Here is a 15,646-nt window from a genome sequence, read left to right on the forward strand (position 1 = left end):
ATAATATTATCACAATTTGGACAGAGGCTGTTGATTGTGGTGGGAACCAAAGCAGAAACAATCTCAGTATCTTAACTGGATTGATGGCACAATTTTTTAAAGTTTTGTTTGTTTGTTTGTTTTTTGTCTTTTGTCCTTTCAGAGCCACACCGTGCCATATGGAGGTTCCCAGGCTAGGGTTCTAATTGGAGTGTTGCTGCCAGCCTACGCCAGAGCCACAGCAATGCCAGATCCAAGCTGTGTCTGCGATGTACACCACAGATCACAGCAATACCAGATCCTTAACCCACTGAGTGAGGCCAGGGATCAAACCTGCAACCTCATGGTTCCTAGTCAGATTCGTTTCCACTGCGCCATGGCGGGAACTCCCCCCCAATTTTTAAGTTTTAAATGTTGAATCTTTGTTTAGTATTTTATGAATTTAAAAAACTAGAAAAGTATTAAATTATTCATTAACCATCACAAGAGATTTCTATGATTGGCAATAATCTTACTTTATTATCATTAAAACTGTAGAATGTCAATATTTACACTTTAAAATATTAAATATGACAAATGGTAATTTTTTGGTGAAAACAATTATACAATAATACTTGATTTTTTAATTGTTATTTCTTCCTAAAACTAGGAACAATGAACTATGACTAAAAATAATGAAACTAATTTTTATATGGCTAGAAGAATCAGTCTTACAGCCTTAAAATCATACCTCTGGGAGCCCCTAAAAACTATTCCTTTAAATCAAGAACAGAAAAAATGTAATTGGACCATTAGTGGCACACCAAAACGTTGTAGAAATAATTTCAATAAACAAATAAAAATTATAAAATATTTACTGAGAGAACAGAAGTTTACACTACTGGGGAGAGCAATCTGGCAGTATCTAATAGGCTTGAAGCTTTAAGAGGAAGTGCTACACTTTTAATATTCCATCCAGAAAAAATAAATCTTGCTGTATGTCTCACGGTAACTTTGTAATTGAATTATCAGTATATTGCTATTTTGGATAACGCTTCCAGCTCAGGGCACTTTAAGTGTAAAGCTCTGATACTAAAGTGGTATATTCAATTTTCGACAAGCTTTGAAGTAATTGCCCTCAAAGCCAAGACTAGATGGGTCAAAGCCAACACTAGAGACCATGCCTTCTCCTAATCCAGGGACCCCTCTTCCACATTACTGAGCTTTTTTAATCAATCAAAATGAATACTTCAATATTCCAAGCAAAAGCAATCCTGGAAAAATGAAAAACTAAACAGATTTATTGCTGATAAAAAATTTGATGGATAATGAAAACAGATTATCATCTATGAAGAACCAGTTGACAGCAGTGTTTAATGAACAAGAATAAAAATGAACACCCAGGGGCGAGGAGAGACAAGATGGCGGAGGAGTAGAGGGACACGCTCGCCCTCTCCCACAAACACAACAAAAAAAAGCACATCTACAGAATAAATGACTCGCACAGAACAGCAACCAATCGCTGGCAGAAGAACCTAAACTCCAATAACGGCAAGAAGTTCGTGACATTACGGGGCAGAACGGGAGAAAAGAGAGCGAGAGAAGGTGAATCCCAGCGGGGACGGGCGCTCCCGAAAGGGAACTGTGGAGGAGAAAGAGATCCCGCACCCTGGAAAGTCACCTACACGGGGGAAAGATCAAACGAACCGGAGGAATCTCCAGATGCAGAGAAGAATGTAGCAGTAAGTTGGAGTACAGAAAAGCCCATCAAGAACCGAATGGACCATCTGAAGTACCGGCACAGTCACCAAAAATTGAGACGCCTGGGTGGGGGCTGGGCACCGAGTCCTCGGCTCCAGAGGTTGGTCACCGAGAAAGGGCCGGGGGACACCTGGGTGGGGGCTGGGCACCGAGACCTCGCCTCCAAAGGTTGGTCACCGAGAAAGGGCCAGGGGACACCTGGGTGGGGGCTGGGCACCAAGACCTCGCTTCTGAAGTTTAGTCGCCGAGAAAGGGCCGGGGCACGCCTGGGTGGGGGCTGGGCACCGAGACCTAGGCTCCAGAGGATAGTCCCCGGGCTGGGGGGGCAGGGCAGAGCGGAAACTGCTTGGGAGGTCTAGAAACCATTTGATGGGGCAGAGACTGCCTGGGAGACTAGAAAACAAAGCTGTCACAGAGAAAGGGAGCAATACTCTAGGGGCGGGGAAGTGGAAAGCCGCATCAGAGGGAACATGGGAAAAGAGCATGGTCTGTGCCCGTGCTTGGGAGGGGAGAGAAGAAGGGGTGGGTCCCCATAGAATACCCCCCACGCCACAGCAAGCTTACAGGCCCAATAGCTAGCTGAAAGCTGTGCTTCCCAGTGAATCCCCTCCCACCACCCCCACCACCCCCTGCGCTCTCACCTAACGTGGGGCTGCCTGCCATCCAGGAGGGCTGGCCTCAACAATTGCCTGAAGCCCACCACCGCAGGGGCTGTCCCTGCACAGGCCTGCTTGCCCTTTGGAGGGGCTACACTTCCGCAGAGTAGCACCAAACACCACCAGCCCCCGAGAAAAGGCCTGCAGCCCAGAAAAGCTAGAACAAGCCTAGCCAGGCAGTGAATAGATCTGCCTAATTCCTGGACGGTTTTTCTGAGTCGGGCTGCCCGGGGAGGAGCCTCTTGGGTTTCCAATGGCCCTGCTACCCGCCCAAGCCCCCAGGGGGTGCCAAGCTCTAGAGGATCAGCTGTATAGGACTGCCAGCTCCAGGCAGGACCCCCTACAGCCCAGAAAAGCTGCAAAAAGCCTGGCCAAGCCGGGAAAAGATCTCAGACGGTCTTTCTGAGTTGGGCTGCCCTGGGAAGAGCCTCTAGGGTTCCCAGTGGCCCTGCTACCCGCCCAAGCCCCTAGGGGGTGCCCCACTCCCTCCGAATAGCTGCTCAGCACCACCAGCCCCCTAGAAGAGCCCCTGCAGCCCAGAAAAGCTGCAACAAGCTTGGCCAGACTGTGAAAAGATCCGCCTACATTCTCAGGCCATCCTTCTGAGTTGGGCTGCCCTAGGGAAGAGCCTCTTAGGTTCTCAGTGACCCAGATAGCTGCTCCAACCCCCAGAGGGTGCTGCACTCCTGAGGAACAGCTGCCCAACCCCCTGCAAGAACCCCACAGCCTAAAACCACCAGAGCAAGCTCTGCATGACCAAGTGAAATCTGCTACCATCGTGGTGTGGACCTCCCAGTCCTGTCTGCCCTCAGGAAGCCCTCCTTTGCTTCAAAGAAACACTGTTAGCCCCATCAACACTCCAGAAAAGCCACACTGCCTCAAAGAAGACTGACCAACAATGCTAGCCGTCAGGAAATATTCCACGGCAGTGACAAGGCAAACACTGCCCAATAACGGAGAGTACAACTCCCTCAGGAGAAAGAAAACAACAAGCAAGATGAAGAAGCTGAGAAACCACCCCCAGTCAAACCAACAAGAGAACTCACCTAAAACAGTCAACAATGAAACAGATCTCTGCAGTCTGACAGACCTGGAGTTCAAAAGAGAAATAGTGAAAATACTGAAGGAATTCAGAGAAGATAGGTACAGTAATGCAGATACCCTCAGAAAGGAACTAGAAAATATAAGGAGGAGCCAAGAAAAACTAGAACACTCATTTGCAGAGATGCAAACTGAACTAAGGGCAGTAAAAACCAGAATGAATAATGCAGAAGAACGAATCAGTGATATGGAAGATAGAATAATGGAAATCACTCAATCCGGTCAACAGACAGAAAACCGAATCAAAAAACTGGAAAGCAATATAAGAGACCTATGGGATAATATAAAGCAGGCCAATCTACGCATAATAGGAATTCCAGAAGGAGTAGAAAAAGAAAAGGGGATGGAAAATATATTTGAAGAAATTATCGCTGGAAACTTCCCAAATCTAAAGGATGCTGGGTTCAAGATATAAGAAGCACAGAGGGCCCCAAACAAACTGAACCCAAACAGACCCACAGCAAGACACATCATAATAAAAATGGCAAAAGTTAGTGATAAAGAGAGGATCCTAAAGGCAGCAAGAGAAAAACAGAATGTTACCTACAAGGGAACCCCCATAAGATTATCAGCTGATTTCTCTACAGAAACACTACAGGCCAGGAGGGAATGGCAAGAGATATTTAAAGTGCTAAAAGGAAAAAATATGCAACCTAGAATACTCTATCCAGCAAGAATATCATTTAAAATAGAAAGGGGAAATAAAATTTTTTTCCAACAAACAAAAACTTAAAGAATACTGCAACACAAAACCCAGGTTAAAGGAAATATTGAAAGGGCTTCTCTAAATCAAAAAGAAAGGAAGGAAAGGGAGGAAAAAAGAAAAGAAAAGAAAAAAAAGAAGAGGAAGAACTAGGACTGAGGACACCGCAATCAGAGAGCAGTCACTCAAATAAGCCAGCATACAGATTTAATCATGAACAGGCCTCAAACAAAATAAAATTAAAAAGAAAAAAATAAAAAAGAGTCATCAAAACCATAAAATGTGGGCAAGGGATGTTAGGAAGTAAATAATCCTTTTTGTTTGTTTGTTTGTATGTTTCTCTTCTTAATTTTAATATAGTAATGAAGTGTTTGAACTTACAGGACCATCAGACTAAAACACACAATTATGGGAAGGGGTTAGCATACTTAAAAAACAGGGCAACCACAAGCCAAAACCAAATATTGCATTTGCAAAAAATGAACAAAAAATACACTAAAGCAGATAATAACAGGAGACCATCCAACCAAAAAAAAAAAAGAAAGAAAGAAAGGAAGAATGGAGAACCATAGAATCAACTGGAACACAAGGTTCAAATGGCAATAAATAATCATCTATCAATCATCACCTTAAATGTCAATGGACTGAACGCCCCAATCAAAAGACACAGAGGGGCTGAGTGGATAAAAAGGCAAAAACCTTCAACATGCTGCCTACAAGAAACTCACCTCAGGATAAAAGATACATATAGATTGAAAGTGAAAGGGTGGGGAAAAATATTTCACGCCAATAGACATGACAGAAAAGCAGGAGTCGCAACACTCTTAGCAGACAAAATAGACTTTAAAACAAAAAACATAAAGAAAGACAAAGAAGGGCACTACTTAATGATTAAGGGATCCATCCAAGGAGAGGATGTTACTATTGTCAACATATATGACCCAAATACAGGAGCACCCAGATACATACAACAAATATTAACAGACATAAAGGGAGATATTGATGAGAATACAATCATAGTAGGAGACCTTAATACCCCCCTCACATCAATGGACAGATCCTCTAGACAGAACACCAATAAAGCAACAGAGATCCTAAAGGAAACAATAGAAAAGTTAGACTTCATTGATATCTTCAGGACACTACATCCAAAAAAAGCAGAATACACATTCTTCTCAAATGCTCATGGAACATTCTCAAGAATTGACCACATATTGGGACACAAAGCTAACCTCAATAAATTTAGGAGCATAGAAATTATCTCAAGTCTCTTCTCTGACCACAATGCCATGAAATTAGAAATCAACCATGGGAAAAGAAATGAGAAAAAACCTACTGCATGGAGACTAAACAACATGCTACTAAAAAACCAATGGGTCAATGAGGAAATCAAGAAGGAAATTAAAAACTACCTTGAAACAAATGATAATGAGGACACAACCTCTCAAAACCTATGGGATGCTGCGAAAGCAGTGCTCAGAGGGAAATGTATAGCAATACAGGCCTTTCTCAAAAAAGAAGAAAGATCCCAAATGGACAACTTAACCCTCCACCTAAATGAACTAGAAAAAGAAGAACAAAAAAGTCCTAAAGTCAGCAGAAGGAAGGAAATGATAAAGATCAAAGAAGAAATCAGTAAAATAGAGACTCAAAAAACAATAGAGAAAATTAATAAAACCAAGAGCTGGTTCTTTGAAAAGGTCAACAAAATTGACAAACCCCTGGCCAGACTCACTAAGAAGAGGAGAGAAAGAACCCAAATAACCAAAATTAGAAATGAAAAAGGAGAAATCACAACGGATACAGCAGAAATACAAAAAACCATAAGAGAATACTATGAACAACTATATGGCAACAAGTTTGACAATCTGGAAGAAATGGACAATTTTCTAGAATCTTACAGCCTGCCAAAACTCAATCAAGAAGAAACAGACCAACTGAACAGACTGATCACTAGAAATGAAATTGAAGAGGTCATAAAATCACTCCCTACAAATAAAAGTCCAGGACCAGATGGCTTCACAGGTGAATTCTATCAATCATATAAAGAGGAATTGGTGCCCATCCTCCTGAAACTCTTTCAAAAGGTTGAAGAAGAAGGAACACTCCCAAAGACATTCTATGATGCCACCATCACCCTCATTCCAAAACCAGACAGAGATACCACCACAAAAGAAAACTATCGCCCAGTATCATTGATGAATATAGATGCAAAAATTCTCAACAAAATCTTAGCCAACCGAATCCAACAACATATCAAAAAAATTATACACCATGACCAGGTTGGGTTCATCCCAGGTTCACAAGGATGGTTCAACATACGCAAATCAATCAGCACCATACAGCACATTAACAAAAAAAAGTCAAAAATCATATCATCATCTCAATAGACACAGAAAAAGCATTTGACAAGGTCCAACATCCATTCATGATCAAGACCCTCGCCAAAGTGGGTATAGAGGGAACATTCCTGAATATAATCAAAGCCACTTATGAGAAACCCACAGCAAATATAATCCTCAATGGGGAAAAAACTGAAAGCCTTCTCACTCAAATCTGGAACAAGACAGGGATGCCCACGCTCACCACTGCTCTTCAACATAGTTTTGGAAGTCCTAGCCACAGCAATTAGACAAACAAAAGAAATAAAAGGCATCCATATAGGAAGAGAAGAGATCAAACTGGCACTGTATGCAGATGACATGATCCTATACATAGAAAACCCTAAGGACTCAACCCCAAAACTACTTGAACTGATTCATCAATTCAGCAAAGTAGCAGGATATAAGATTAACATTCAGAAGTCAGTTGCATTTCTGTATACCAGCAATGAACTATTAGAAAAGGAATACAAAAATACGATACCTTTTAAAATTGCACCTCACAAAATCAAATACCTCGGAATACACCTGACCAAGGAGGTAAAGGACCTATATGCCGAGAACTATAAAACTTTGATCAAAGAAATCAAAGAAGATGTAACAAAATGGAAAGATATTCCATGTTCCTGGATTGGGAAAATCAATATTGGAAAAATGGCCATCCTACCCAAAGCAATCTACAGATTCAATGCAATCCCTAGCAAATGACCCATGACATTTTTCACAGAACTAGAACAATCCAAACATTTAAATGGAACCACAAAAGAGCCAGAATCACCAAAGCAATCCTGAGAAACAAAAACCAAGCAGGAGGCATAACTCTCCCAGACTTCAAGAAATACTACAAAGCCACAGTCATCAAAACAGTGTGGTACTGGTATCAAAACAGACAGACAGACCAGTGGAACAGAATAGAGAACCCAGAAATAAACCCTGACACCTAGGGTCCATTAATCTTTGACAAGGGAGGCAAGAACATCAAATGGGAAAAAGAAAGTCTATTCAGCAAGCATTGCTGGGAAACCTGGACAGCTGCATGCAAAGCAATGAAACTAGAACACACCCTCACACCAGGCACAAAAATAAACTCCAAATGGCTGAAAGACTTAAATAGAAGACAGGACACCATCAAACGCCTAGAAGAAAACATAGGCAAAACACTCTCTGACATCAACATCATGAATATTTTGTCAGGTCAGTCTCCCAAAGCAATAGAAATCAGAGCAAAAATAAACCCATGGGACCTCATCAAACTGAAAAGCTTTTGCACAGCAAAGGAAACCCAAAAGAAAACAAAAAGACAACTTTCAGAATGGGAGAAAATAGTTTCAAATGATGCAACCGACAAGGGCTTAATCTCTAGAATATATAAACAACTTATACAACCCAACAGCAAAAAAGCCAACCACCCAATGGAAAAATGGGCAAAAGACCTGAATAGACATTTCTCCAAAGAAGATATACAGATGGCCAGCAAACACATGAGAAAATGCTCAACATCGCTGATTATAAGAGAAATGCTAATCAAAACTACCATGAGATATCACCTCACACCAGTCAGAATGGCCATCATTAATAAATCCACAAATAACAAGTGCTGGAGGGGCTGTGGAGAAAAGGGAACCCTCCTACACTGTTGGTGGGAATGTCAACTGGTACAGCCACTATGGAGAACAGTTTGGAGATACCTTAGAAATCTACACCTAGAACTTCCATATGACCCCACAATCCCACTCTTGGGCATCTATCCGGACAAAACTCGACTTAAAAGAGACACGTGCACCCGCATGTTCATTGCAGCACTATTCACAATAGCCAGGACATGGAAACAACCCAAATGTCCATCAACAGATGATTGGATTCAGAAGAAGTGGTATATATACACAATGGAATACTACTCAGCCATAAAACAGAACAACATAATGCCATGTGCAGCAACATGGATGGAACTAGAGACTCTCATCCTGAGTGAAATGAGCCAGAAAGACAAAGACAAATACCATATGATATCACTTATAACTGGAATCTAACATCCAGCACAAATGAACATCTCCTCAGAAAAGAAAATCATGGACTTGGAGAAGAGACTTGTGGCTGCCTGATGGGAGGGGGAGGGAGTGGGAGGGATCGGGAGCTTGGGCTTATCAGACACAACTTAGAATAGATTTACAAGGAGATCCTGCTGAATAGCACTGAGAACTTTGTCTAGATACTCATGTTGCAACAGAAGAAAGGGTGGGGGAAAAATGTAATTGTAATGTATACATGTAAGGATAACCTGACCCCCTTGCTGTACAGTGGGAAAAAAATAATAATAAATAATTAAAAAAAAAAATGAACACCCAACACAGCATTTCTGTCATGATAAAAATGTTCTATAGCTGCACTGTAGCCATAATAGCCACTAGCCACATGAAGCTACTGAGCATTTCAAACATGATTAGTGTGACTGTGGAATTACAGTTTATATTTTATTTAATTTTAATTAATTTAAATAGCTACATTTTGCTAGTGGCTAAGTTATTGAACAGCAGAGAGTAAAAATATTTAAAAGTGTTTTGAGTGGCTTACTAAATCAGAGCAAGTATTAAAATAACACAAAAAAAGAATGTGAGAAAAATTTAATGAAAAACAATACCTTTATATTCATCAGGATATTCCTCATAATCCATACAAAATGTAAGGAACTTCATTAGCATTCGCTTTTCTACCATAGTAAGCTGTTTGCTATTAAAGACATCTGCTCTGGAGCAAGGAACCTGAAAATCATGATTTTAAAAGTTAAGAAATAGCTTCCTAGTGATACAAGTATTTCATATGACATTTTTTTCCCTTAAATATGAGAAGATTTTTATGTCCTTTCTAGTCAGCCTGTTTCATATTACTTTCCATCAGTTCTAATGGCATCTCTGTTGACTTCAGAGCTAATTAACTTGTGAGCTCTCTTTCTTAATTCTGCCAAGTTTCTCCCTATGCCATTAAAAGGCCAATAGCATGTCACTCCTAACTGGGAACAAACGACAGCTTAAATCTAGCAATGTTTTCTGAAATTAACACTTTCTCAACACCAACATCAAGCTGCAGAATACATCATGAGAAAATTAACACTCGACATTTTAATTGGCAATCTCTTACTATTTACATTTATTAGTCACCATGCAGAATTGGAATGTGCTGTTTTACCAGGAAAATAACAGTCTTATTTGCTTATCCTTCCAAAACAAAACATAACTTAAGCGTATACTCAGTAACAATATTTGCTCAGCATAGTACCTGTTCCACTCTTCCTTCTCGAAATGCAAGAATCCTGGTAATATTTTTGAACTCTGCATATCGACTAACATTAGATTTGATTAGAAGATCAATTAGCAATCCTCGAGAATACAGCAGCTGTACAAAGAAAATATTTTACAGGATGAAATAAAAGGTGAAATAGAAAGTGATAAACACTAAATAAACATAATTTTGTTATGTTTTAACTTATTTGTAAAAAGCATTACACTTATTAATATTATAATACATAACAATTTAACATAGGTTAATTTATTATCTGAAATACAAAATCCAAAAAATTATGGAATCCATAGTTTTTAAATCATTGACCCAAACTGATACAAGGCTCTTCCATCTGTTTGTCTCAGTTAACATAAACATTCACACATCTGACTGCAGAAATATTAGTATGTTTAATTATAGAGTGCCTCTTCAGTCAGATCCTGCTAAAAATTTATATCATATATAAAATATAATCCAGCATATATATTATTTTATAAAAGGTCAGGTAGTTAAGAAGAAGAAAATAAGAGTTCTCCTGTTGCACAGTAGGTTAAGGATCTGGCATCATCACTGCTGTAGTGTGGTTTCCATCAAGGTCAAGGAAAAAAAAAAAAGAAACGAGCCCACTGGACTTCCTCACAGACCAAAAAAGAAAAAGTCTGGCTATGAAGGTCCACCAAAAGAGTGAAATTATATGGTCTCTCTGTAATCCTAACAGTCTAGATTTATATGCTATGTCTTTTTCAAGAAATAAGGATGACGGTTATTGCCAGCATGAATGTGAGAGACTGAATTAACCATTCAATGTATCTCATAACCAATTTCAGAGAGACAAAAACAATTTCAACAGTATTATCTAGAATGCTTTAAATTTAACTAAATGGTTAAATGCAACAGACTTGGCTATTTCCTATACTGAGATGACGTCAAAGTGTCTGTAACCTGATAAACATTAAAAATGGAAATGCTACATCTGTAATAAATGGGAAAAAGAAAAGGAAAAGATTAGCTTTACTACAAAGAGAAAGGGAATTTCAAAAATTCAAAACCATTAGCCTGAGTATGCAAGAGGTTCAGTACAGATTTTCTATAAATCATTATCAGTTGGGTGGATTTTTGTAAACCATATTAGTGTAACATTGTGCAGAACAAACTAACCTTACACTGATCTTTTTTGAAACCATCCAATTACCCAGACTAAATAGAGCCTAATACACTACACCATTGATATAGCTCATGCTTTTAAGAATATAGCACCAAGTCTTAGTATAATTACAATAAAAAACAAGTACTTCAAATACCTTATGTGTTTAAAAACAAATACCCAAAATTTAATGATCCCTCAGTAACCATAATAATTTCACAAATATTTATATAAAATATAGAATGTATTTTAACTTAATAAGATTTAATAAACCTTAAGATTTAATGCCAGCTTTAAAAATAAAGCATTTAAGATATCACTGAAGAGTGGAAAGTACTTATGTCTGAAACTCAGAAATAATGAACATGTACCAGATTTAAACCTAAGCTTCTTTTCCATCACTCTGTAAGTACCTTTCATAGCAATTTCAGTGGCAAAAGGCTAAAGAATACTTCAATTTGATTACTTTAATGGCAACTAGATTTAATAATCAACATGCTTCACTTGGCATGTTGGTTCCATGATTATTAAGGGTATGGACTTTCTTAGAAATGGTTTTATTTGTAAGAACTTCATCTTTGATCATCTTCTCTATTAGTCTAAGCAGTACAGTACTATAAAGTATTTTATTTAACTAACCTATCCTGAGCTATAAGATTACTTTTTATAAGGCTGTATACAAGGATGAGTTTTGTAAACTAAAAAGCACCACAAGAATTGTCAGTTTTATCATGATGACTTTGATATTAAATGCATGAAGAAATGTCAAATAGTTTGGAGATATCAAATTGGACTTGAGGAAACAGGCTTAAGATAGATATTTGTCAGTCATCCTAAACTCATATGTAGTAACTGCAGTTATCAGAACAGATGGAATTTCCCAGGAGTGACTGACCCAATATCATGGAATATACTGCTTTCCAACAACAGGTACTCAGTAAATGTTCATTAAATGACTAACATTTTAAAAATGATAATAAACCTCTCACATTGCTATGGTTGTACATTCTTTAGCTATTCCTGCTTTTGTACGATGAGTACAGTAAATCATTATTGGTTATTTTTTAAATGTATGAACCCATGAAAACTACACAGGACAAAGTATAACTGCCTTGACTCCTCTAGGTATGTTTGCTTTTAATTTACCCTAAGAGATACCACTATTATTAACCATTCAAACTCAGGAAAATACTCAGAAATCTTCTTCAGAGTCTCCTCAAATGTCTTGGCATCTAATTAAACTATCTCCCCCTGCACTACGCAAATGAATCATTTCCTACACTAATTGCAAAAACTGAGACCGCACCTTCATCTACAATTTTCCTTTGCCAGATTTCTACTGTATTTCAGCTACCATAAGGGTTAAAGACTTTTGTGAACTAGCCTTAACTCTTAACCCCCATTTATTATCATCATTTCTTTAGGTCAGGCATTCAAAATTCCAAGGAGCTAATTCAAAATGAAATTTTCAGAGCAAACCTCATTTGTTACTTGACTATTTCAGTTTTGTTTTGTTTTTTGGGTTTTTTTTTTAAATTATTTTCTGCTCATGAGAACAGGAAGACTATTAGTGAGCTATGATTAAACTTCCACCCAGAAATTAATAGCTAAGGTAACATGGAAAGCATGCTAGATTTCAAAGCATGGCAGGTGCAAAGTAGGTGGAATAGATAGTACAGAAATATGAGGTAGGACCAAAGCAGTAGCCAAGTCAGACCAAGGCAGAATCAGGCACAGAGAGCTGCTTCAGAAAAAAATAATGGGTAGTAAAAAGATATATTTTCAGGCATCACATTCAAAGAGATCTGCATTATAATGACATGTAATTGGATCACCAAAATACGATGAGCATTAGTCCCTCTCTTTATAACTCGTAAATTCAAGAAAGCACATTAAATAGAAAGTCCTAGTTTTTTTTTCTTAAATAGAAAAACCTAGTTTTGAGGCAAGTCTGATGTTCTTACTACTCTCTCCTACCTCTTTTCAATTTCTCATTTGCCTTCAACATAGGTATTTGGTCTCTGTTTCTACTTTCCAGCCCTATAATGTAACCCTTTAAAGTCATTATCTTTTATCTTACTAGTTTTCTATTCTTTTGCGTTAAATTAGCCTTGCTTCCTATAAACTCAATGCAATACTGTACCCTCCTGAGACTTAGGGACCTCCTCTGAAGTCAATATTGACCTAACATTAGAGGTAAAGATGGAAAAATAACCAAAGGCAAAAACAATAGCATTCTTCCCAGCCTCCCTGCCCCCACTACTATTAAATTATCCTCCAAAGCCCTAACACCTAAAATGATGATTTTTCAAAATGTACTGGCTTAGTCAAAATGTTCATTATCACAGAGATATTAAAACAGTTACTATATAAATAAGGGCCAAAAAGAGTTCATTTCATAGACTGACTATAAATAACAGAGATCTGTAACTAGGTTAATCAGAATTTTTCTCTTGATAGAATTCATAGAATCCATGCCATTGGAAAAAATTAAGATGGGATATGTGCTCCAATATAAAAGTATCCTTGTGATATAGTACTGAGCATTCTTAATGTGCTTTTAACCTACGTTTAAAGAATATTTTAATGGAACTATAAAATTCAGATACTATTTATTAAAAAAATATTCTACATTTTCAGAGAATAAAATTATGAAGATTGGGTTTATGGGGCCAGAGGCTATTTTCAATTAAAAATTAGTATTATTCTATGATAGGATGGGTAAAACTGGTACTTACCTTTGACACCAAATCGATATTAAATCTCCTGCCTTCTTTAATAATTTGTGAGTAAGTAATCCTATTTTTCTTTGGTTGTTCTGCAGTATCTTCTGCTATAGGCACATTTTCACTTGTTTCTTCTTCTGAAGTTGATGGCACACAAGTTTTATCATTACAACGGTTTTCTTTCTCCCCTGTCGCTTCAACATCATTTACTTCTAGGGCATTCTTTGGATCACTCCTTGGAGTTTGTTCTGTGGGTATTTCACAGCTTGCAGTGCTTAATGACTCATCTTCTGTAGGCAGGCTGGCAGAATCTGCAGCTTCTGTGGACTTCGCAGATGTCACAGAAGCATGATTTTTCTGCAGTGCACCAGCTTCTTCAACATCTTCATCCAAATCCTGACTAATGAGAAATTATAATAATAATCCATACCAGGCTTGTGAAAATTGTACTTAGCTATATTTTTATATTACTTGAATACATTGGCAATTTTTCTTTACCTCATTTATCTTACCAAATTCAATGGATATTTTGCTTATGTGACCCACATGCTAAACACTCACCTGTTAAGGTTTTAATACCACATGGAACATAATTAAGATTTAAAACATACACAAAGATTTCAGGGGTTAGCAGGTCATGTCATATGAATATTTTTGAGAATTGAAGGTGGACAGGGGAACTGCATTTCAGAAACAAATCAACAGAGTGCTTACAAGTACATCCTTCAGAATAAACAGATCGAGGTTTAAACCCTGACCCTATGACTACAGAACTCTGTGAATGTAGACAAGCTGTCTATCCTCTCTGACCTAAATCATCTATCTGTAACATTGGGATAATACCACCTATCTCACATGGTTGTTTTGAAGATTAAATGAGGTATCACAAGTAAAGAACCTGGAACAGTGCTTGGCACATAATAAATGTTCAACAGTGCTAATTATCAAAGGTTATTATTACTATAGGTGATGTGACAGACTAGGAAAAAACCGCCATGAAAGTTTAAGTTGGCTTATCACAATGTGGTATCTAATAGGATCTTTCTGAATTCTTTCCTGCTGTATTTTGCCTTAGTATTAGTGTTTATTACATTACCAGAAGTCCCACTTCCAAAGTTACTACTAGAGTTAACATTCTCAGTCCATTACTTCCTTGATTAAAACAACAGGCTCCCATTCAGTGTGCCTGCATCATGTACACCTCCATAATGGATGAACCTACATTTTCACTGAGTTGCCCTCTTGCTCAACACTAAAAATGTCCTGTATGTAACAGACTGTGGGAAGTAATCATCTGCTAATTGATTGCTCAAGAACTAACAACAGTTCCTTCTTACATCAAATCTCAACCTTACCCTACAAAATCTTCTTCTTCCAGTCTCTAAACCAAATCACCTTCTTTATCTACTATTTTCTTTGTCTATCTTTCCTACTTTTCAACATTACATATCTAACTCCTAATTTATCCATTGGGATCTCCATGATTTTACCCACATTATTTGTTTCTTCCGGGCTATTCTCCCCATTTCCCATAATATCAGAATTCCGCCTTCTGGAAACATAATCACATACTTCAGCAATCAAGACCTTGTTTTTTTGGGTTTTTTTTTTTTTTTGAGAGTTCTGCAATCACTATAATACAATGTGAACATATTTGAGATTTGTACTGGTGACAAAGTTAAAGGGTCTACATTGACAATGAAAGGAAACGCTAAATTTTATTTAGAAGTTAGTAAGAAATAAAGATTCTTTACCCCCTCATCCAAGTTGATAGACTCTTGGATTCTAAGCACAGACTTTTTGGTATCTGTGGACTGGACATTCAAAACCCAAGAACAGATACTTTCAAAAATGCAATTCCTGTTTTTAAAATTTTTTATTATAGTTGACATCTTTTAAGAAAAAGTTTAGGAGTTCCCATCGTGGCTCAGTGGTTAGCA

The 15,646-nt window shown here is 38.0% G+C and overlaps 1 protein-coding gene across 2 annotated transcripts in view; it reads right to left on the reverse strand.

The window, feature by feature from the left end:
* The window catches only part of CHM (CHM Rab escort protein), a 187,494-nt gene that overhangs the window by 95,624 nt on the left and 76,224 nt on the right, over positions 1-15,646 (reverse strand). For both annotated transcript variants that reach the window (XM_047764611.1, XM_047764610.1), the window contains exons 5-7: positions 13,719-14,106; positions 9,834-9,950; positions 9,199-9,319 (exon numbers count right to left, since the gene is read on the reverse strand). In XM_047764611.1, the coding sequence (XP_047620567.1) occupies positions 9,199-9,319; positions 9,834-9,950; positions 13,719-14,106 (626 nt within the window). The remainder of the gene's footprint in view (positions 1-9,198; positions 9,320-9,833; positions 9,951-13,718; positions 14,107-15,646) is intronic.

This window comes from Phacochoerus africanus, chromosome X, assembly GCF_016906955.1.
Source record: "Phacochoerus africanus isolate WHEZ1 chromosome X, ROS_Pafr_v1, whole genome shotgun sequence".
NCBI classification, from domain to species: Eukaryota; Metazoa; Chordata; class Mammalia; order Artiodactyla; family Suidae; genus Phacochoerus; species Phacochoerus africanus.